The sequence below is a fragment of the Misgurnus anguillicaudatus genome, chromosome 22 (assembly GCF_027580225.2).
Source record: "Misgurnus anguillicaudatus chromosome 22, ASM2758022v2, whole genome shotgun sequence".
Taxonomy (NCBI): Eukaryota; Metazoa; Chordata; class Actinopteri; order Cypriniformes; family Cobitidae; genus Misgurnus; species Misgurnus anguillicaudatus.
This window is the reverse complement of record NC_073358.2, coordinates 51,413,677-51,436,597: the sequence shown is the minus strand read 5'-3', so window position 1 is coordinate 51,436,597 and position 22,921 is coordinate 51,413,677. Positions and strand designations below refer to the sequence as shown.

Sequence of the window (22,921 nt, the reverse complement as noted above, 5' to 3'; positions counted from 1 at the left end):
GTCACTAGACTTGCTGATATAACTTAAAGAATAATTAAATTAGATCAAACTGCGTTTGTAAATTTCTGAAAAAACGTGTAGGCAAAGGCCTATTATATGCCTATTATGTCAATGTGCGTCAAAATTATATGTCAATTATTTATTTAACCACTTCTTATTAATTATGCAACTTAAACTTGAAACAGATGCTGATAATAACATTAGACGCTGAAAAGCTATTGATAAATTTCGCAGTTAAATGTACAAAGCACATTGTTTAAATTAAATATTTATTCAATTGTTTTAATAAATATATTTAATATATATAATAAATAATAAAGTAATGTATTTAATGATATTTATTAAATCATTAACCTTCACACCATCTTTAGCCTTTTGCCATGTACTTCATAACAGTGACGTCTAACTGCATGAGCGTGTGCTCAACTAGGTCCGCTTTTATGCAAATACTTTTTGCTCCCGGATTTCTGATTGGTTCACAAGCTATGGCGTAACTTACTTCTGCAGGCAGATATGTGAGACTGCTATGATGTCTGTTCAGGAGACAAAATCGCAACAAAATTACTCAATTTCTTAAGAATGATGTTTAGTACGAGGAATAGTGATCTGAAATTACCAAAAATAATATTTAGGATTTTTTGCCCATTTTGCCTTTGATTTAAACAGTGATAGAGGAGAGGACAGGGAGGAGAGAGGGGTATGGAAACGGCAAATGACCACGAGCCGGGAATCAAACTCGGGTCGCCAAAAGTGCAAAAGCACCATCACATATATGAGCGCTACCCACTAATAACTTTAAACAATCTGCTCCGATGCCGGATTTAAAAAAAAAGAATGTGTTATTTTTGTGTTGTTTTTATATTTGTTTGTGTGGGCGCTGCGTATCACAAAAGAAAAAATAGACAGACATTTCACTTAAAAAACACTTAAACTCGTAAGAATCCAATTCCTATTGAAATTTAAAACTAAGCACACTAATTAATAATAAACATCCATTTTCCGAACCATAACAAGCTGTCCAACAAATAATACTGACATAGCGTGTAAATATTAAACATATAAATAAGATAATATTTTAAAAGATGTGACCATTTACTTCACAAATGTTACAACAAAATATCTTTAGGGTGTTGTATGAAAAATATTACTTCTTAAATTTCTGTATTTACTAAACTTATTACGGATGTAACGATTCAATCGCGTATCCCATTAAAAATCGATTCGCAATGCTGCCATTCTTTGTTTCATGCTTGTGCGTGTACTACGCCATTTGATCAGTAGGAAGTTCTTATCAATCTAAAATCACTATGAGTTCGGAGTTGTTTATAACGTGCATTTAAAAAAGCAACACTCATTAAATAAAAATCATTCAAAATATTCTTTATTATCATGAAAATACCTGAAACAATTTGAAAAACAGCGATATAAATTTTCCTGTAGACATTTCCTGGAATAGCGTTTGTAATGCTACTTCTTCTGTGGCACAAAGGGAGTTTCTGCAAGAGAGCGCCCCCTGGCGTTGGGACGTGCTGGGATTTCACCGTAATTCATTCACTGAGAAAACGTGCATTTGCACGGTTAATCGTTACACCCCTAAAACTTAGCACTACACTGAAGGGAATTTTAGACTTTATCTGAAATAGAAAAGATAATTCCCGATAAAAATAATATTTGTAAAGCAATTATAAAAATATAATGAAAATATATACATATTAATATGTTTATTGGTTGTCATGGTTTTACTACAGTTAACAATGGTTAATTTTGGTAAGGGTGACGCTGTAATGCTGTGATTATTACGTTTCAGAGGCTATAAAACTCAGCGCGCCCTTCATTGTTTCGTGGGTTTACAGTTCGGCGTGTGTTCTGGTGCTTTTTAAGTCCAATGCTATTTGCAATGTTTTTTCGTGCGTGTTTGTTTGTTGTTCGTCTTTGTTTGTTTGTTGTTCGTCTTTGTGTTGACTTCATTATGAATCCTGTCATCGCATTTGTGCGAAGACCGGGGCGCTGTCTTTCTATGGACAAGTTTCTCTCTGGGTTGGATAACGAATCGACTCTTGTTTATCAAGAATATATAAGTTAATATATTAACATATACGTTTATTGGTTGCCATGGTTTTACTACAGAAACAATGGTTAATTTTCGTAAGGGTGACGCTGTAATGCTGTGATTATTACGTTAAGTTTCAGCAGCTATAAAACTTAGCGCGCCCTTCATTGTTTCTTGGGTTTACAGTTCGGCGTGTGTATTGGTGCTTAAGGCTATTTGCAATGTTTTTTCGTGCGTGTTTGTTTGTTGTTCGTCTTTGTATGGATTTCGTTACGAATCCTGTCATCGTCTTTGTGCGAAGACCGGGGACCTGTCTTTCTATGGACAAGTTTCTCTCTGGGTTGGATAACGAATCGACTCGTTTATCAAGAATATATATGTTGATATATTAATATGTTTGTTGGTTGCCATGGTTTTACTACAGAAACAATGGTTCATTTTCGTAAGGGTAATGCTGTGATTATAATGTCAAGTTTCAGAGGCTATAAAACTCAGCGCGCCCTTCATTGTTTCGTGGGTTTACAGTTCGGCGGGTGGAATGGTGCTTTAGAAGTCTAAGGCGATTTGCAATGTTTTTTCGTACGTGTTTGTTTTTTTGTTCGTGTTACGATGGATTTCTTTATGAATCCCATCGTCTTTGTGCGAGGACCGGGATGCTATCTTTCTATGGACAAGTTTCTCTCTTGTTTATCAAGAAGAATCGGCCCGTTGTTACTATCCAAAGAAATTTGTCTGCTCATGAGCTCACCGAGCCCTGTAGTTAAATCCATTATAGATGACATTTTCAGTCAAAGAAACTTCCTTTACATTTGGGGGCTTGCATTTAACAGCCTGTGCAATATTATCTTTCAGGACATCAATGGTAACAGTTGAGCATTTTCTAACTTCAAAGAGAGGCTTAGGAAAGTTCAATGAGTAGAGTGCGACATTGTCGGCCAAGTAGATTGATGACAATGAGGACTGTGAACCAGGTGGCAGGATGCCTAAAATCCAGTACAGGTCAAAGATTTTGTGTTTTTTGTGTGAGGTGCCAAGGGGATTGCAAACCTCAAAATCGTCTACATACAGAATAATTGAAATTGCACACTCGTTTGAGAAAAGGCTGTGTTCTTTAAAGATTGCACCATCCCAGAAACATCTGTAAACCCGCTTGTCACTTGACACTGATTGAAGTTTCTCCTTTAAAATAAATGAATTGCTGAGGATAGTCTCAATTCAAAACCCGCTGCAATGTTTTTAGTACAAGAAGATATTGAAATGACTTTTGTTCTTCTGATCAATTACATATTCCACTGGATCCACAACAAAGAAGTTACTTTTATAATATTCGCTGCGCCTCAATGCAGTAGATAATGGGCCGTCTTTTCCAATAGCAAATTTAATAGGATGTGAGGTACAGAGTTCTGTGGCTAACTCTTGGACAAGTGACCCATCTACCTGACAGTTATGATTCACTAAAAACTGAGTGATTGTCTTTTGAGTGACTGGAACAGACACAAACCCAATGCAGGTCCTCAAGGAGTACGTTTACAGCTGCACATGACACCAATTATGTTCCAAATTCAGTAAAACTGAGGCTAACTTTAGGTCAAAATCTTCTGTCAAATGTGTAGGCTCTCCAAAAGTTGGTTCCTCAAATAACAAATCCTGGTTCAAATCAATGTCACCGTTAACTGAATCCAAAGCAGAGGGATTGAAGAGTAATCTGTGAACGATTCCAGGTTTTATATCTCTTACTGTACACACTTGTGTTTTCTCCATTTGTGAGTGTGAAAACTCCCATAAATATTGGTTTGATATAAACAGTCAACATGTATACAAGAAACAGATTCATTATTTTTTAAATGTTGGCCAATGTGGTGAAAAAAATCTGTTTCAGTAGCAAGTTGACTGTAGGCACAAACTTGGCACTTAAAATGTGAGATGTCTTCTGTTGATGAGTGTGGAGTAGGATGTTGTGTACACAGATGTTTCAGTAGAGCATTACATGTTTTGCAAGAAAATGGGCAGTTTACATGCAGGCAGAAATAAGACTGGTGTCTTCCATAATGTTTATGACTGAGTTTATAATGTTTTAGTAGTTCAGATCTTCTGGTAAGGTTTCCACACGAGAACTCCAAAATTCTGCAAGAGAGTAAGAGAAGTAAGTGAGTTTACTATTAGGGCAAGAAAGAAGATTCAATTTTCCTAATAAACATCACCCATTATAATAATGTATTTTAACTTTAATGCAAACAAAAATGTGTACACCCACACACGGGCACGCAAACACGCGCGCGGGCACACCAGGCATGTGTCAACATTAACAGACAACGTTAAAATATTAAGCACTTATATTTATCATCAACTAAATTCAGAAGTATTTTACTGCAGTTCAAACATTTATTAACGGGAGTGACTGCTGCTTTGTTCGACAGAGTGAAAAAATGAACGTAAACTTAATGTGGCTGTATTGCCGCCTAACGTTACTAAACTACAGTTATTTTGAAAAGCAACCGACATTACCCCAATGGCGCCAATTCAGCAATACTACCGTAAAAAAGCATAAATATATGACCACATGGTCGGTGTGGCAAGTCAAAACTGCGTTAAACGTTAACTTACCATTAATCACACGTTACCCACGTTACCCTGAATCAATTTTCGAAGCAATTGGTTCAATTGATTCGAAGCTTCGAAAAGCTTCGTTTCTCCCATCAGCGCATGCGCTGGCCTGCGTGTAACCTTAAAATTGTATATTCGTCCAAACAAAAGTAGCTTAGTTGAGCTTTTAATTAAAAATATTTATGTTTAACAATATTTTGAACGGAAAAAATATTACTTGAAAAAAACAACAAATAATATTACACTGAATTAAAGACAAATTATTAATTGGATGAAGTACTGCTTGAAATACTTTTTACAGTGTAAGAACATTATATAACATGTTAATATGGGCACTAAACACGTTTTCAGTGCTTTTTGCTTGTTCCAAATATTTATATATAAATAAAATTCATTTATAAAATGGAAAAATTTGTTTTTATTTTCCTAATAAAATAAATAAATGTATAAAATATTTTTTGCCAGATTTTCATCCTGAACCTAGGCAGTGTCCAAAATAGGCCCCCGTTTTGTGCATTATTTGAAGGGACAGCCATTTTGCAGTGGTGTCCGAAATAATAGTAAACACTATCAAGTGCACTCATTCAAACACTAGCCGCTACTCACACGAGGAAAAAAATCCGCATCTGTGCTCAAGATGGCGCCCGCAGCTCTGTCGGCGCACTCATTTTCCGAATTAACAGGAATTAACTCACTCGTTATCATTTAATCCTGTAAGTGGACTGTACTATTAGTAAAGTTATGTATGTAACAACAAATCAGTATATAGAGTGCAACTTACACATTACACAGTCCCAAACACAAGCGTGCTCTGTCCGCGCTCGTACGCATTTACGTCACGACGTCATCGTCTCAGCTGACCCGAGCAGAGCAGCTGAGAGCGGAGCGTCATGGCGGTGTAGTGAAGATCACACTCAATGTTTACAATCGGTTTACCGTCACATTTTTCGTTTCACGCCGGTTTGACAGCAACCCCAAGCGACCGACGCGATATCAGGTGAGTGTGCGCGCATGCATAGATTTTCTTGACGGGTTATTGTGCAGAGGAACCGGTGTATGTGGCGGGTTCCGCCCTCCAAACATAAACAACAACAACACAAACACCGAAGAGTTCATGTCAGAAATTAACATCTGATCACAGTACAGTGTGTCGTGTTTGTAATGCACAGATGTGAACTGTTAAAACGGGTGCAGTGCTGCACAGTAAGTGAGATTACTATTAAGAAATAGTAAACTAGAAATGCTGTCTGTGTAGTCAACTTGCATTTGCAGATATGTTATTTACTGTGGTTTCGTGTTAGATTAAATATTCTTCTTGCATTAATGTAAAGGCTTATTCAAGTAATTTAAATAAATATGCAATATCACAATAGCAACAAACAATAAGGTGTTGATAATGAAGAAGATATTTGTTATTAGTGAAAGGTTGAAACTGCTGAGGTTTTCTGTTCATTTTACTTTGTCATCAACATCAGAAGCGTTTTGTTTGCATGTTCTTTGATTGTTTTAGGTCTAATTCAATAACCGTGGGTCAGTAACTGTAACATGGGTTAAGTTTGACCAGCCCTTCCCATTGAAGTAAAACCGGTTTCATTATCCATCCACCCTAATGTTTGCTATTACTGTCATTGAATTTTGATCAAAGTTTCACGTTGCAGAGCCTGTGAGTCTGACAAACATTCAAAATGATGAATTATTTACTGTTTTTTATTTTTGAGAAGGATTGAAGAACAGCTATAGCTTCATAAACATGCTACAGTTTACCTTTATAATCGTTTGTTGCAGATTTTCTCTGTACTAACACTAACACCACTGAGTTTGTGGATCCAGACGTCCTCAGCGATTCGCTGGCATCACAGGTTAAAATCTCAATGCATGGAATGTGTTCATGTTTGTACATGTGTGCTATAGATGGAGGGTGAAGCGTGTAAACATGCTTTTGTGTATTAGATCTGATCAGATCACACAGATCTGTGTGAACAGTTATGCATGATGCCCATCTTGGTGATGGATTAAAGGGATAGTTCAGCGGAAAATGAAAATTGATTTACTCACCCTCAAGCCATCCTCGGTGTATGATTATCTTTTATCAGACGAACACAATCTGAAGTATATTAGATAATGTCCTGGCTGTTCCAAGCTTTATAATGGTAGTTAATGGTGCTTTGCTGATTTGAAGCCCAATAAAGTCCATCCATCCTTCACAGACGTACTCCACACAGCTCCAGGGGCTTAATAAAGGCCTTCTGATTAGAGCTTTGAACCAGATTTTCCCCAATTGGTTCGTTCCGAACAGAAACAGTATTTTAACGTTTCCGGTTTTCGGTTCAACCCTAAAGTTGACGTTCCTAAACCGGTTAGAACAAAAAATACAGTTCCCGAACTGGTTAATAACGTTCCATGTCAGCTGTGGGACATACAAATAGGCTGATCATTAGGACATTAAACTTAAATTATTAGTCTACATGCATTTACAAGAAAATAAAAGTGTGTGTTCTACTTTCAGTGTTTGCTGTGGTATTGAAATTATTATCAGGATTGTAAAATTTCAACTTTTTTTTAAATTTGGTATCAGGCTGAACCAACAACCTTAGTTGAGAACATTAAAGCCTCTGTCATCCCATGACTTCTGGAATTGATCACATATTTTAAAGCACTGCAATATATTTTTCTGCAGATTGTTCTCACGTTTCTGCGAAGGAGATTGACATTTATAAAAAATTTGAAGACGAAACATACTGTAACATGAGGAAAACAAACACCACATACTATAAATAAAACAGCTAAGTGTTTTAAAGGTAACATATCATAAAATTAAGTGCTTTAGTTGGGTCCCCAATGTTTCTATCAACCTAGAAAATGTGAAAAAGATCAACCCAGTAACTTAGTTTTGGTAAACCATTCTGCGCAAGCATGTAAAAAAATAGCTAATTGAAATTTGGCTCCCCTTGTGATGTCAGAAGGGGATCTTATTATTAATACCGCCCCTTTACCTGCACTATCCAACCACGGCACTCCCATTTAGTGCAGAGATCAGCTCATTTGCATTTAAAGGACACACCCAAAAACGGCACATTTTTGCTTAAACCTACAAAGTGGCAATTTTAACATCTTATAATATTAAATAATAATCTTGTGAAATGTATGTACGTCTCGATTCTGCTGGTGGAAGTAAAACACGCTGTGCAGATTTAACTTGTCCTGACAATAATAAAATGTGACTTTTGAATTCACTTGAATGAAGGAGTTTTGGCATGCGATCTTGTTTCACATAAATCTTTCACATTTATATTTTATTTCAAATAAGCACACCGCCCGTGAAAACCAGTGGTGTGAAATATTTGTTGTACCGCCTTTAATTAATGCAGATGTGAATAAAATGAAGACAATTCATACATTTCATCTAAAGAAAAATATAAAGATCACTATGCCCTGTTGGTTTACTTTTTATTGTTTATGCTCATTATATATAAATATGCTGTAAATAAATGTGTCCTGTTTGTGACTGTCAGGTTATTCGGTGTGGTGAAGGTCCAGGACTGTGGCCTGCTGGTTTCTGCGCTGTGATCCTCTCTGCCCACCCTTCCTGGGGCCATGGTAAAACCCCAAAATCTCTTTATCCTCATTTACTTAGAAAGAAGTTGCACTGCTCTCAGATCAGCACTGTGCGTTTTTTAGGTTGAAGAGGAGGAGCAGAGTGTGAAGGTCAATGGCAGCCCTGATCCACAACACCAACAATTACAGGTGAGTACAGAATAATACTGCTCACAGAGAAACATGCACCTGGAGTTACGAAGAATCAAGTGGGGTTTTTTTTAAATATAGTTTAGTATCTTCTGGACAGATTTTCTCTTTTTAAAGGCCACTGTTTGTATTTTTACAGATGACTGATCTAGTTTTATTTTCGTGAGTTCAGTTCCTCTTGTTTTAATACGGTTGATGAATGTTCAGGTCTTATTTCCGTTGCTGTATGGTGAGCGTGTGGAGTATGTGGGAAGGGCTGAAAGGTCTGTCATCACTTTAACCAGCTACCGACTTCACATCGAACTACAAGACAACATCATCAACGTGAGTGTTTGCATCTCGAATGCCGAATCGAATGTAGCATCTATATCTATATGTACATATATATCTCCCAAGGGTTTTTCCCTCCCAGGACTTTTTTTTATTTCCTCGGCTAAACAGCTCGGGGTTTTTTTTCTCCTAGGGGGTTTTTACCCCGGGGAGGCAGCCTTCTTGGGCTTAACTTAGCTTCCTCTTCTAGACGTTACATTAGTAATACGCTCGCTTATAATGTCGAGTTATAGCCGCAGCAAATTTGACTATGCTATCGTGTATTATGTTGTGCTATCTGTCGTTTTTCTGTGTTTTTACTGCTTCTATTAATGTAAACCTGCTTTGAAACAATTAAGTATTGTGAAAAGCGCTATATAAATAAAATTGAATTGAATTGAATTGAATCTATGTACGTATATATCTATGGCGCGATTGAGTGTAGACGGGAACTAATTGGCATATTAGTGGTTATGCTGCATACTGAATGACGCAAGGGTGTAGAGTTAAATGCAAGCTGATTCAAATTAGGGGTGTTACAATTGATTCATCAATTAAATTTCTAATTCCGGGTTCACACCAAACGCGGTAGAGGCGTCAAAAACACGATATTCGCACGTAGCTGGACGCTTGAACATTTTGAGCTTACTTGCTTCATTCACGCGTGAAATTCTAGTCATAAGAGACCTTCACATGGAAATTCATGTCATGGAAGGGGCTTCTGTGACTCGCTTCATGTAATCATGTCACTACTAGAGCAAGCTCCTGATTGGTTAACGCGGTGCGATTTACCGCCAAAGTTCAGATTTTTCAACTCGCCCGTTTCCCGCGGCAACACTCAATTCGCGTCATTCGCGTGAAATACACGCGCGAATGAGGCGGATTCGCTGCGAGACCTCCAGACGTGCGTAAACACGTCTTTACATTAGTCCCTTTCACACATACAGTACTGGTAATTTACTGGTAAATTGCAGTTAACATGTCATGTGTGAACAGAACCTTTCCGGTAAATCAGTGCTCCCAATTTACCAGTAAGACAGGTTGTAAGATTACCAGTAATTTACCGGTAAGCGCTGTGTGTGAACGAAAATTATAGGATTACCGGCATTTAGAACGGACGACGTCAGACCGTGCTGACAGCTTCGGGCCAATCATAGCGTTTTAATACAGATGACGCGTTTACCCCCGCACTGTTTACTGACGTTTCCACACACATGCTGCTTGAAAGTTGAGCACACCTGAAGGTTACGTCCACATTTCTTCACCAAAGTTGTTTAAAACAGCTTACCGCCGAATTGCCGACGTCCTTAGCACGCCCTCTGTGAAGCCTAAAGTGCAAACAGTACTGTTGTTAAAAACGCATTTTCGGTTTGACGTCGTCTCATTCGATGTTGTTTGGTCATGAGCAACTTCGCGACTGTTTACCACAGACATGAAAACAACAAAATACGGACCGTGGTTATGAACGACGTGGATTGTTTACAAATACAACACTGAGCTCGCCGCGTGCTACAGGTACTTCCGCTTTCTCAACGAATTTACCGGTATTTTGATACTGATGTGTGAATGATGTCTTACTGGTAAAATAACGGAACGCCACTGCGTGTGTGAACAGCACATTTTTGTATTTACTGGTAAATTCATTCTGGTAAATTCATGGTAATTCATGGTAATTTACCAGAATTACTGTGTGAAAGAGGCTATTGACTTAACGTTGCAATCACTCTTGTTTGACGCCTCTACCGCGGCTGGTGTGAACGCAGCATAACGATACGATGCACTGATGCCACACCTAATCAATATGAGGTACCTTTATTTTGACACTCTCCGCATCCTAACTTCTTGACGTAACGTCCATCTACGCATTTCCGCCATAGCTCGCATTTTTGTTTACTTTCATGTGCTAGTGTCAGCAAGTGAATGCAATGCAGCAAAAGAAGCGGCTGTAGCAGTGAAAACACCGTAAAAGAGGCAGAAGACGTGACTGCTATCAGATCAAAATTATCGATTATAGGGGGACTTTAAATATACAGTTTTGATGCTGTCCTGTGTCTCTTTGTGTTGATGTTTTAGGTTCCTCTACAGGTAATAGAAAGCGTAGACTGTCGTGATATGACGCAACTGCATCTCACCTGTAAAGACGGCAAAGTTATCAGATGTCACTAACACACTTATCATCTGTTAAAATAGAGCTGCTTTGCTTAACAAATGTGTCCTGCCTGTATCTTATTTTACTACAGTACATGTTGTGGTTAGTCATAATGAAACAGTATATGCAATGCGGTGAACTTCCATTAGTGAAACAGAGAAATAATGTAGTTGAAACTCGATTTTATGCATTAGTTACTGAAAATGATTCTGTGATGGCTGTGATATGTCATTGGTTCATCTTTTCCATCTGGTCTTGGTTAATCAGAAATGCAGAATGTTATTACACTTTAATAAAATAAATAATACATTAATGTTGCATTGTTATTATTGTTATAAACAAACCTGCTGCACAGTGATTGGCTAACTGATCTTTTGTGTTTAGATGTCACTTCATGTCGGTAGAACAGTGTCAGGATTGGTTGAGAAGGATAAGCGCAGTGGCACGTCCGCCGGGCAGGTTGAAGGAGCTGTTCGCCTTTACGTTCGTCTTGTGTAGCACCAATTCTTCTGGAGAAGAGAAAGTGTTGCATGATGGGATATGCCGTGCAGGTGCGCTTTTGCATTTCAAGCTGATATGTAAGTTGATAGCGAGTGTGTAGACAGTAAATCTTTAATATGTGATACCAATGACAGGAGGACACGAGCAAAGGTTTAAGAGTGAGATGGAGAGGATGGGCTTTCACACCCACAGTGCCTGGAGAATCTCCAACATTAACAACAACTACAGGTGACACACGTCAAACACACCGATTCTCATACAGCCGCATGTGCAACATATTTTTGACTCATGTGTGTGATGTCTCAGGTTATGTGCCAGTTACCCCGAGCAAATCCTCGTGCCTGCTGCGGTCACAGATCAGCAGCTAGAAAACGTGTCAGCTTTTCGATCTTGGAAGAGAATCCCAGTTGTCGTTTACAGGTGCATGTCGGAGGTCATTTACATTTCTGCATGTCATTAAAATTTACTGAAATAAACATATGTACCGAATTAACATTTATCTCAGACACCGAAGTTCGGGCGCTGTGATTGGTCGCTGCGGACAGCCGGAGGTCAGCTGGTGGGGTTGGAGGAATGCAGACGATGAGCGTTTGATACAGTCCATTGCTAAAGCATGTGCCGCAGATTTGCCGACGAGCAACGGCTCTTGCATCCACGACTCTGGTAAGCGACGTGACTCTTATTGGTTTGGACTGGTTTTGTTTTTCCTCCATCATCCCAACTGCTCATCTCCTGTGCTTCAGATCCTCACACGGCCAATAGGAACACAGAGTTGGCACCAAATGCCACGCCCTCTCAGAAGCTGCTAATAATGGATGCACGTTCATACGCCGCTGCGGTAGCCAATCGGGCGAAAGGAGGCGGGTGTGAATGCCCAGGTAAGGATGCTGCCTAATGAGTCGTCTTAAGGGGCGGTCACACTACACTTTTTTCAATTGACTTCTATTTACATGCATGTGAATGGAGATATCATGACATGTCACAGCATGGCTTTTCCCCACCCATACCCGCACTAATGTCTGAATATTTGCATGCTTAAAGTCGAGTGTGATAGCATCATGTGTGTATTTTTGTAGAGTATTACCCCAGCTGTGAGGTGATGTTCATGGGGATGGCCAACATTCACTCAATTCGAAGGAGCTTTCAATCTTTGCGGACCGTCTGCGCTCAAGTTCCCGATCCGGTGAAGTGAGTGTTCAGTTTTCCCATCACATATCGTAAACGGTAACGATCCTGTTTTAGCATGTCCTGATATATTCCTTCTTCTCATCACAGTTGGTTGTCTGCTTTGGAGGGCACAAAATGGCTGCAGCATTTGTCTCTGTTACTGAAGGCGTCACTGCTGGTGGTGAACGCAGTGGATCGAGACCACAGGCCCGTCCTCGTGCACTGCTCAGACGGATGGGACCGGACGCCTCAGATCGTGGCACTGTCCAAACTGCTCCTGGATCCGTTCTACAGAACCATTCAGGTCTTTTTAAACACTAACATTTACTTTAGGGATGTTCATATTAACCGGTTAACCGAAAGTAGTAATTAATGACCAATTAATATTATCAGTTAAAAGAAAAAAAATTGTTAAAGCACGGTGAGTTTCGCCACTTTTCTATCACTAATTTGTGAATGTCCAGTAAATAATGTGAACTATTGCTGCCCTGATGGTCTGGTAAAGTAATCATTTGTACTGCATATGTGTCCATGGTTTGGAAGCTGCATGGAGACGTCCATGCGCAAGATGACGCGGCCCATCTCGCGTGTGTTCAGACAGATCTTTACCGATCGTCTCTGCCCTAGACCCTGACCATACATCTCTCTTATTTTACACAAACAGAGAAAGACGACGCAAATGCAAAATGTGTTCTGCTTTAGAAATGGCCACTGTGGTAAATGAAAAAGAGACGATCCGCCCTCTTTGGATATTAATTCTCGGGATTGATCATGTGCTCTTAATGTAATGTTGCGTAAAAAATTTGATAATGTAGGAATCAACTGTATTTTTACTCAATGACAATTTAATATTAAAATCTTATCAGTTTACGGTTAATGTTCGGTTAACAAGCTGCGGTTGTCGGTCGGGAAAATTAACTGAAATGAACATCGCTGAGACTGTTTGGATGGTGGTGCATCCAAGAATCACTGAATCATTGATTGAAACCAACATGATCTCACGGAAAGTCATGTTATAGTCATGAAAAATGTGAACAATTTGTGTCCATGGCATGAAATCCAGCTTTTTTCCATGCCTTGAGCATGAATGTCTTTTTCGTGTCAATCGCACAAATATCTATAAATAGTTTTTCGTGTCTGTGGCACGACTTTCTTTTTTTCTCATTTCTCATTTTTTCCCCCTGTTTTTAAATCATTGTCGCTTGGAGATGGGCTTTGGGTTAGGATGTCTAAAAATGTAACAGAAAGTGATTCTAACCCAAGCGACAATGGTAAGAAAATAGGAAAAAACAATACATAAAATGAAACGAAAAAGAAAGTCATGCCACGGACACGAAAAACTATTTATAGGAATTCGTGCGACTGACACGGAAAAGGCATTCATGCTTAAGGCACGAAAATTAATAAAAAAAATTGTGACTATAACATGACTTTCTGTGAGATCAGTCTGATTGAACCTGTGAAACTGATTCACAAAAACGAATCATCAATTCTCAGATGCTGTAACTGCTGGGATAAATCAGCAGGGTTCCCACGGGTCCTTGAAATCCTTGAAAGTTTGTGAATCTGGGGAAAATAATTCAAGGCCCTGGGAAGTTTTTGAAAATATACATACATAGATACAGATCATTGAAAGTTCTTGAATCTATTTTATGCAAGACGTTTTCTGGAAAAAAAAATCCTGTGTAGTGTAGGATAATATCATAAAAATTCTAGACTTTTTGGGCACACGTGCTAAACTGTTCGCTTTAAATGCGAATGTTGATTCATACCAAAATGCTTTTTTGCATAGTTGTGTTTGACACATGAAAACGTCTCGGGTTACGTATGTAACTTGTTCCCTGAGTCTCCCTTGACATACTTCCTGCGTCCCTGTTATGTCGTCTTTGGCAATATTTCAGATAGCGATATACTTCCTGGCTCCCGTGTCACTCTGTCTTTGTCGTTAAGCCTCACCATTGGTTGATTTTGATATTCACATTCAGACGCACTTACCGCTGGAGGTACCCCAAAGTGTCACCGCAGTGACGCAGCGCGAGTTCCCTCGAAAGGAAACTGTAACAATGTATCTTAAAAGGTAACATGATGTAACCTTGCTCTCACTTGAAATGTTTCCCCACATTTAGTCCTTGAATTTGAGAGTTATTGAACCTGGAAAGTCCTTGAAAGGTCCTTGAATTTGAAGTTAACTAAGTTGTGGAAACCCTGAATCAGAGAAACTTGAGAACAAGTATGTGGATTTCTTCTGTCTTCGCAGGGTTTTCAGGTGCTGGTGGAGATGGAGTGGTTGGATTTTGGTCATAAGTTTGCCGATCGCTGCGGTCACGGTGAGAACGCGGATGACGTGAACGAGCGCTGTCCTGTGTTTCTACAGTGGCTGGATTGTGTGCATCAGCTCCTGAGACAGTTCCCATGTTCCTTTGAGTTCAACGAGGCTTTTCTGGTACGGCGTCAATTCTCTTTGCTTGATTCTTGCATAGTTATTGTCATCGTGAAGTATAATCACAAGACTATCAGCCTGAGCTACAGTTTACCTATCGCTTCAAAACCTGAGCTTTACGCGAGTCTCTATCGGCTGTGTGTCTCCAGGTGAAGTTAGTGCAGCACACGTACTCCTGTTTATTCGGGACGTTCCTGTGCAACAGTCTAAAGGAACGTGAGGAGCAGCAGGTTCAGGAGAAGACCTGCTCTGTGTGGTCTCTGCTGCGGCCTACAAACCCAGCCTTCCTCAACATCCTCTATTCACCTCGCTCTGAGACGGTTTTGCACCCAGTGTGTCACGTGAGGAACCTGATGCTGTGGAGTGCCATCTACCTGCCTAACTCCGCCCCCTCTACGCCCTCCGATGAGTCATGCATGCCGCACTCCGCCCCCGTATCACCTGAGGACACACCTGTGAGCAGGTAAATGATATACGATATTTTCACAAATATTTCTAAAATGAATTTTCTCAGGTTACCAAAGACTCGGTCATGTGATGACTTGCCATCAGCTACTCAAAATCACCGCAGCAGCGACCCCAACCTGAATGAGACGTGGCAGGACCACCTGGCGATCACAACAGAATCAAACAGTTCGCAATGCAGCACCGATGACAGTCACAGTACATCTGAGATGACGCTGGACCACAGACTCGTCTGCATGGAAACATTAAGCGGACATCTGCCGGGACACAGGACAGAAGGGGCGGAACTCTGTGTGGAAAACGGAGTGACCGACAGCCAATTAGAAAACGTTTTGCAGGAAGATAACATGAAGTTGGAGTTTCGAATCAACACGTCTGCCCTTAGTAGTCCTGAGGATTCTGCTTCCTCAGATGGCAGTAATGTGAGTGCTGAAGACCAAACATCTGAGCATACTGATGATCCAACCTACCAACCGACATCCCAGATGCTGTTGGCCGCTCCTGATGACCTAGCAGTGGATAATGATGTTACAGCCAGTCATGAACCCACCACATCTCTCACAGAGGAACCACACTGTCCAAACAGCACACACCAGTCTCCTGATGACATCATCTGTGGTGATCATCAGTATAACAGCACTGATGTGCAGACGGCAACTGGAGACGACGCTTCCCTCACGCTACCCCACAAATGCTCATCGGGTTTTTCAGAGCAAGAGCCTGCGGTCACCCAGCGTTCAACAACATCAGGAGATGAGGATAAAGATGAGCTGAGACTACACAACGATGTTGTACAGATACGGCAGATGGATGCGGAGCGTCGTCTGCAGGTGGATGCGTTGAAAAAGCTCTGGAGTCGCCTGCACGTCAATGGAAAACTGGTGAGGATCAGATTTCAAGCGTTAAGCGCGAGTGATTACATGTTAAGTCAAGACGCGATAGACGTCCTGTGGTGTTATTCACTCAAATTGAGCGTTTTGGGCTCACAAATCTGAACTTTGGCGGATATTTGTGCCGCGTTAAAGGTGCAGTGTGTAAATTTTAGCAGCATCTAGTGGTGAGGTTGTGAATTGCAACCAATGGCTCAGTCCACTGCTCACCTCTTGCTTTTGAAAACACATAGAGAAGCTACGGTAGCCTCCACGGACAAACATGTCATCGTTGGAGACAACTTAGTAAAAAAGTTTATCTGTTAAGGGCTTCTGTAGAAACATGGCTGCACAAAATGGCGGCTTCCATGTAAGGGGACCCTCGGTATGTAGATAAAACGTCTCATTCTAAAGGTAATAAACACATAACGGTTCATTATGAAAGGTCTTTATTACACCCCTGATAATTTAGTTTTGTATATTATTTTGCATTTCTGTCAAGAGATCCTTCTAAAAATTACACCGCACTTATAACTTGCACTAGTATTGACGTGATTACGATGAAGCAGCTGAGGCAGAAGTACAAAACAACAATGAAAGACAAAATCATCGTCACTGTATGTGGACACCCGGAGCTTGTACTTTTACTGTGGGCTCACACCAGATGCGTTTGAGGCGTCAAATTTGCGTCTACCGTGCGAAGTTGGACGCTTGAACATTTTGAGTTTCCTCGCTTCATTTGCGCGTGAAATTCTAGTCATTCGAGACATTCACGCGGAATATCGCATCATGGGAGGGACTTCTGCGACTTTGCTCACTTCCTGTAATCACGTCACTACTACAGCAAGTTCCTGATTGGTTAACGCAGCGCCAAAGTTCAGATTTTTGAACTTGCGCGTTTCCAGCAGCACCACTAAATTTGTGTCATTCGCGTGAACTAAATCCGCAAATGAGGTGGATTCGCGTCTACCACGCTGTGCTAAATGCCTCATTCGCGCTACCAGACCTCCAGACGCACATAAACGAGTCTTTACATTAACTTAACTCGGGCTGTGCAAAAATATCGATGCAGCTAACTATCGTGATGCATTTTCCCACGATAGTGGCATTTTCCCACGATAGTGTATTGATATTTCCATCTCTACTATCGATATTTTTACAACATTTCAAAACCCTCTGTGTGCGTCAAACGACCTCCTCCACAGCTGCTGTAGTTGTTGCTGTCCAGTTGTCTGTCATATACGACCATTCGGCCAATGTCTCAGAAGTTAGCGGGAGTGAGAAAATGGCAGAAAATGTAAAAATGCCTGCAGCTTTCAAAGCCGACATGGGGACGCACTTTGGCTTTAAGAAAAAAAATCAGCTCTATTTTTATTACATTTTTGATAAAAAAAAAGTAGTAGTATTGCAATCTATCGCAACACACAGCACATTGTATCGTACCGTATCGTGATATGGATTGTATCGTGAGGCCCTTGCCAATTCCCAGCCCTAAACTTAACATTGAAATCACTTGCACTTGACACCTCTACCACAGCTGGTGTGAACGCAACATTATAGAAACATATACACATTGAGACTACAAGCTAGCTAAAGCCGGCAATTTGAGCATATTCGCATCTGAATTTTATGCACGATTGACGCAAGTTAACTCAAAATGTTCAAGCGTCCAACTACGTGCAAATAGCGCAATTTATTTGCTTTATTCATGTCTTATGTTAACGCACAGTAATGGGGCATACACACCTAACGCGAAGCATCGCGTACTTTGCTCTAGATTACTTTCGGGATTTAACTTCATGTCACGTAAATTTTTCGCTCAAGTTGAATATTTGTAATTTGTGCGAAGACACGTTTGAGTTGAATAGCGAGTATTTTCACGGCAATTGCGGCGCCCAATTCGTGTCATTCGCATCGCCCCGCACGAGTTCACATCTATTCGCATCTTTGGATTGATTTTGTATGTAATCTACCCTTGCAAATTGTTGAATTTGCGTTTGGTGTGTACGCCCCATAACACTTCCCGTTTTTTCTCTTCTGCAGACATCGTTGCCGGATGGCGAGAATAACTTTGATCCTGGCTGTTTACCGCGGTGCAGTACTGAACTGCTGTCAGAGTCCAGCTGGGAGCAAATCGAACAACAGGACCCAGAGGTGAGCTGTGAGGAAAAACCCTGAGCACAAACACACAGACGTACTGAAGTCATAACAGCAGGTGTCTGTGACTTTAATTCAGATTATTTAGTTCACGGGGTCGAACCCAGGGAACACAGATACTGATAAAATGTAAAGCTTGTAATGCACTGTAAGTTGCTTTGGATAAAAGCATCTGCCAAATGCATAAAGTCACAATGAAATTGAAATGAAAAACTGTCATTTGTTTGAAACTATTGTGGTATTTTGTACAAATGACTTATCTGTGAGCTCTCATATTCTTTAATCCTGCTCTGTTTGTATCCAGGTAAGACAGTGGTACTCGGATCACCCAGCATCCCGTTGCTATGGATGCAAGAGGACGTTTTGGTTGGCTGCAAGAACACAACACTGCAGGTACAAATCTGATGAATAAATCACAGCCTGTGTATCCAGTTTGTATGTCAATACTTTCAATCTCTTTTCTCTGTACCGCGTCTCGATGGCTCCCGACCCTGTTAGATACAGAAACAAGCACTGGTGGCCGGTGACTTCTCTACTCGCAGGACTCTAACATAACACTAAACTCTGTTTACACATGAGTTTAAGCGAGTATCTGGCAATCCTAAACCCCTTAAAAGCATCTGCAGCAGGGACGTATTTTGACATTACGCGCCAAACCCACATTTTGACATGACAGGCTAAATACATGTTGTGACGAGCTTCGCATTGTGTTCCATCGAAAAAAAAGTCACCGGCCGCCACTGGAAACAAGCCTTTCACACTTACCAAGTTAGGCGACACATTTCACTCATGATAACACGATCCAGCCGTCAGTCGATGCCGTGGATGAGTTTCACTCTTTCCTGTTCTTTGTGTTTGTGTATTTGTGCTGCAGTGGCAGAGAAGCTGTTGAGGAGGACTGGTAAGATCTCCTGCGTCTGTCTCAGCTTGTCTCATGCTTCTCAATGGGTCTCATTCATTAAGCAGGCGCACGCACAAATTTGTGCATACGGATGTTTTCACAAACAAATCATGATTCAACAAAAACCTTTTTATCTAAATGTCTTCTAAATGTAAGAAAACCTAAAACCACTCGTACGCAATAATCACATATGCTTTAATCAGATACTAGGCTATAATTATAATGTTTATAATAATGTTGATATATAAAATTTACATGATTATATTTTATATTATAATATTTTCTGTATTATATAGTCTAATACATGATCTATATTATTATATACATTATATTATAGCCTACTTATTTTTTCTCTACATATAAAGATGATGCACGTAATAACAAATCTTTACGCTTTCCTCACTTTTTAAATCTCTATGATAGCATCTGCTTAAAGGGACACTTCACTAGAGTTAAACATTTGATTCTTACCGTTTTGTAATCCATTCAGAAGATCTCCGGGTTTGGCGCTAGCACTTTTAGCATAACTTAGCACAATCCATTGAATCTGATTAGACCATTAGCATCACGCTAAAAAAATAAACAAATAGTTTCAATATTTTTCCTATTTAAAACTTGGCTCTTCTGTAGTTACATCGTGTACTAAGACCGACAGAAAATTAAAAGTTGTGATTTTTTAGGCAGATATGGTTAGGGACTATACTCTCAAACTGCGTAATAATCAAGGACTTTGCTGCCGTAGCATTGCTGCGGCAGGCGTAGTGATATTACGCACTGCCCAAAAATAGTCCTCTGCCATTAAAAGTAACCAAGGGGACTATTTTCGGCTGCTGCGTGGTGTCATTGCGCCTGCTGCAGTCATGTTACAAAAAAAAAGTGGAATGTCCCTTTAATGCCTAATGTAAACATCATGTAAATGTAATGAGAAGTCTAAACGTCAATCACTTGATCTTCTGTCTGTTTTATTTAAGATACAGATGTGTGTCTCTGTCATATTAATTAAATGTCATATTTGTTAACGCATCCAATATTTCATTAATGTTAATCCGGTCATTGGACAGCATTGGCTTTCTCCAGCGACAGCAAAACTTCCCAAATAAAAAATGTAAGTAAACAGAACTTAACCGATAATAAATATCATCATGGATTTCTTTTTGTGCTCTTTTGCTTCTATGACAAACTGCTAAAAAATGTCTGTGAACCAGCGCTGCGGAAAGCCCTTATATGGAGCTGGTTTGGGCGTGTTTTATGCAAATGACCAACCTTGTACACGTGGCTCATATATAAGACTCCAAATTCACTAACGCATGAACAAGTACAAGAACAAACTCATGTGCGTACGCACGTGTTGTGAATTAGGCGGAAAGTTTTTGTGAGAACTTCAAGTGTGCGTATAAATACAAAAAACATACGCAATTATTAGTGAATGACACCCAGTGTTTGTTTACCTGTTCTCCATCACATCCCTGTGGTCCAGGTAAAGAGGTTCTCTCAGGTGACTCCAGCATGTTTTACAAACTCCAGATGCAGGATGCTTTTGTTGCAAATGTATTATTTGCCTATATTGCCTGTTTTTTCATTGATCCTTGTTTGCACAGAACTTTAAAGGAATACTTTCATAAAAAAATCTGATAATTTACTCACCACCATGTCATCCAGAAAATGAGGATGGTTTCGCTAGATAAGACCCTTATACCTCAGTTGAGATCGTTTTGAAGCTGCAGTAAAACTAAACTGTTGAGGTCCACTATATAGAGAACAATCCTGAAATGTTTTCCTCAAAAAACTGAATTTATTGTTTGGATCCTAAGGAATGAATGGGGCTAGGCTAAATGCTAACACATTCACAACGCGCTGTACAAAGATTAAGTGCACGCATTGAATAAAGATGGGTATGTATTAATTTGTCTAAGTTGAGGTAAGAACATAGTACAATATTGAAAAACGGTGGTGTTTTCCTTTAAAACAGCAAAATGTTGCTGTTCTGTGTGTGTGCCAGTATTGTAGTAAAACCAAAGAGACCCAATCTGTGTAAAACTGTGTATCAATACTCCTGCGCTTCATGTATGTTTTCTTTTCACCCGTCTAGGAACTGTGGAAATGTGTTCTGCGCCAGCTGCTGTGACCAGAAGGTGGCGGTACAGAGTCAACAGCTGTGTGAATCAAAGCACGTGTGTCAGGTGTGTTACGGGCACCTGCGACCCTCGCCCGTTCCACCTGCACTGCCCCCTGCTGACCTTGAGCTGGAGAATCCCATTGCTGCCAGTTCCAACTGATGGGATATTTTAATAATTTGTTTTAAACCTGGATGACTTTCTTCTGTGAAGCACAACGTTCATGTCAGAGTTTCAATGCAATGAAATCAAAAAATAATTATATAGTCTTCTGAACACATACATTAGATCTGTAAGAAGATGTTCCTCCTGTACAGCTGCCAAATCTTATTCATGATTTATTTTGTCATGATCATGGAGGTCGTGAGAAGGGCTGCTTTAGAGTTTCACAGAATTAAAGTCATTCTGGTTTTGTATTGGTGAACTGTCACTATAAAGGCATCTTCATTCCATTCACACAAATTGTACCTTACATCTTAATTCATGTAGATACTCTCCGAGTTGGCCTGGCTCTAGAAAACGAAATTGTAAAATCTAGAGCCGAAAGATTTTGCACACACTTGATTATCTGTACATTAAATATATCTATATGTATATTATGTCACATGTACAGCTAATGATGAGCATTACGTGATTGAAAACTCAATAGAAGTGCAGTTGGATTTAATAATGAGCAATACATGCAGGATCTTCAAAACATCGATATGTTTGGATGACGTATCTTCAGTGTGTCTGTTGATGTAAAAGTCCTAAAATGCTGCTCTTCATCTCAGATGGTTTCTGTTCTGGAGCCGTCTGCTGTTAATGCTGTCGCTTATGGAGTCCACAGGGAGCTCTGAGACGATTGTGTAAATGAAATAAAAGCTCAACACACTGCCAACCTGACTGCTGTCTGACTGATGTACTAGTAAAAAAAAAGTTTATGATGCTTGTAATGGTCACTGAAGGGTTCACATTATGGTAAATAGATTTTATGTAGTTAAAGGATTAGTCAATTTTCTTAAAAAAAAAATACAGATAATTTACTCACCACCATTTCATTAAAAATGTTGATGTCTTTCTTTGTTCAGTCGAGAAGAAATTATGTTTTTTGAGGAAAACATTCCAAGATTTTTCTCATTTGAATGGACTTTAATGGACCCTAATACTTAACAGTTTTAGTGCAGTTAAAAATTAAAGGACTCTAAACGATCTCAAACGAGGCATAAGAGTCTTATCTAGCGAAACGATTGTCAATTTTGACAAGAAAAATAATATATGCACTTTTAAACTACAACTTCTCGTCTGTCTCCGGTCCAGTGACACGCTTGCGTTTCATATTTGAGCTAGCCTAGCCATATTTGTTGTTTAAAAGTTTGCAGCTCCTAAAAAGTTCTTATGAAGCCTCTTTTTTGTGTTCAGCTGTAAGTAATGGTACAAATAAGTATTTTTGATATATAAAAGCTTGAATT

The 22,921-nt window shown here is 39.7% G+C and overlaps 1 protein-coding gene across 3 annotated transcripts; it reads left to right on the top strand.

The window, feature by feature from the left end:
* Window positions 1-5,495: 5,495 nt before the first annotated feature.
* LOC129439556 (phosphatidylinositol-3,5-bisphosphate 3-phosphatase MTMR3) lies at window positions 5,496-22,352 on the top strand. Of its 3 annotated transcripts, none has more exons than XM_073860284.1 (19): window positions 5,496-5,651; window positions 8,167-8,251; window positions 8,333-8,398; window positions 8,606-8,722; window positions 10,781-10,871; window positions 11,249-11,407; window positions 11,492-11,585; window positions 11,664-11,777; window positions 11,863-12,020; window positions 12,101-12,235; window positions 12,434-12,545; window positions 12,633-12,828; window positions 14,782-14,967; window positions 15,114-15,427; window positions 15,479-16,310; window positions 18,342-18,452; window positions 18,760-18,848; window positions 19,330-19,356; window positions 21,446-22,352. In XM_073860284.1, the coding sequence occupies exons 2-19, from the start codon at window positions 8,249-8,251 to the stop codon at window positions 21,630-21,632; spliced, it is 2,991 nt and encodes a 996-aa protein (XP_073716385.1). In that variant the 5' UTR covers window positions 5,496-5,651; window positions 8,167-8,248; the 3' UTR covers window positions 21,633-22,352. The 3 variants fall into 3 exon arrangements, with proteins under 3 accessions (XP_073716385.1, XP_073716387.1, XP_073716386.1); XM_073860285.1 differs by lacking the exon at window positions 5,496-5,651 and adding an exon at window positions 6,416-6,513; XM_073860286.1 differs by lacking the exon at window positions 19,330-19,356.
* The last annotated feature ends 569 nt before the right edge of the window (window positions 22,353-22,921 follow it).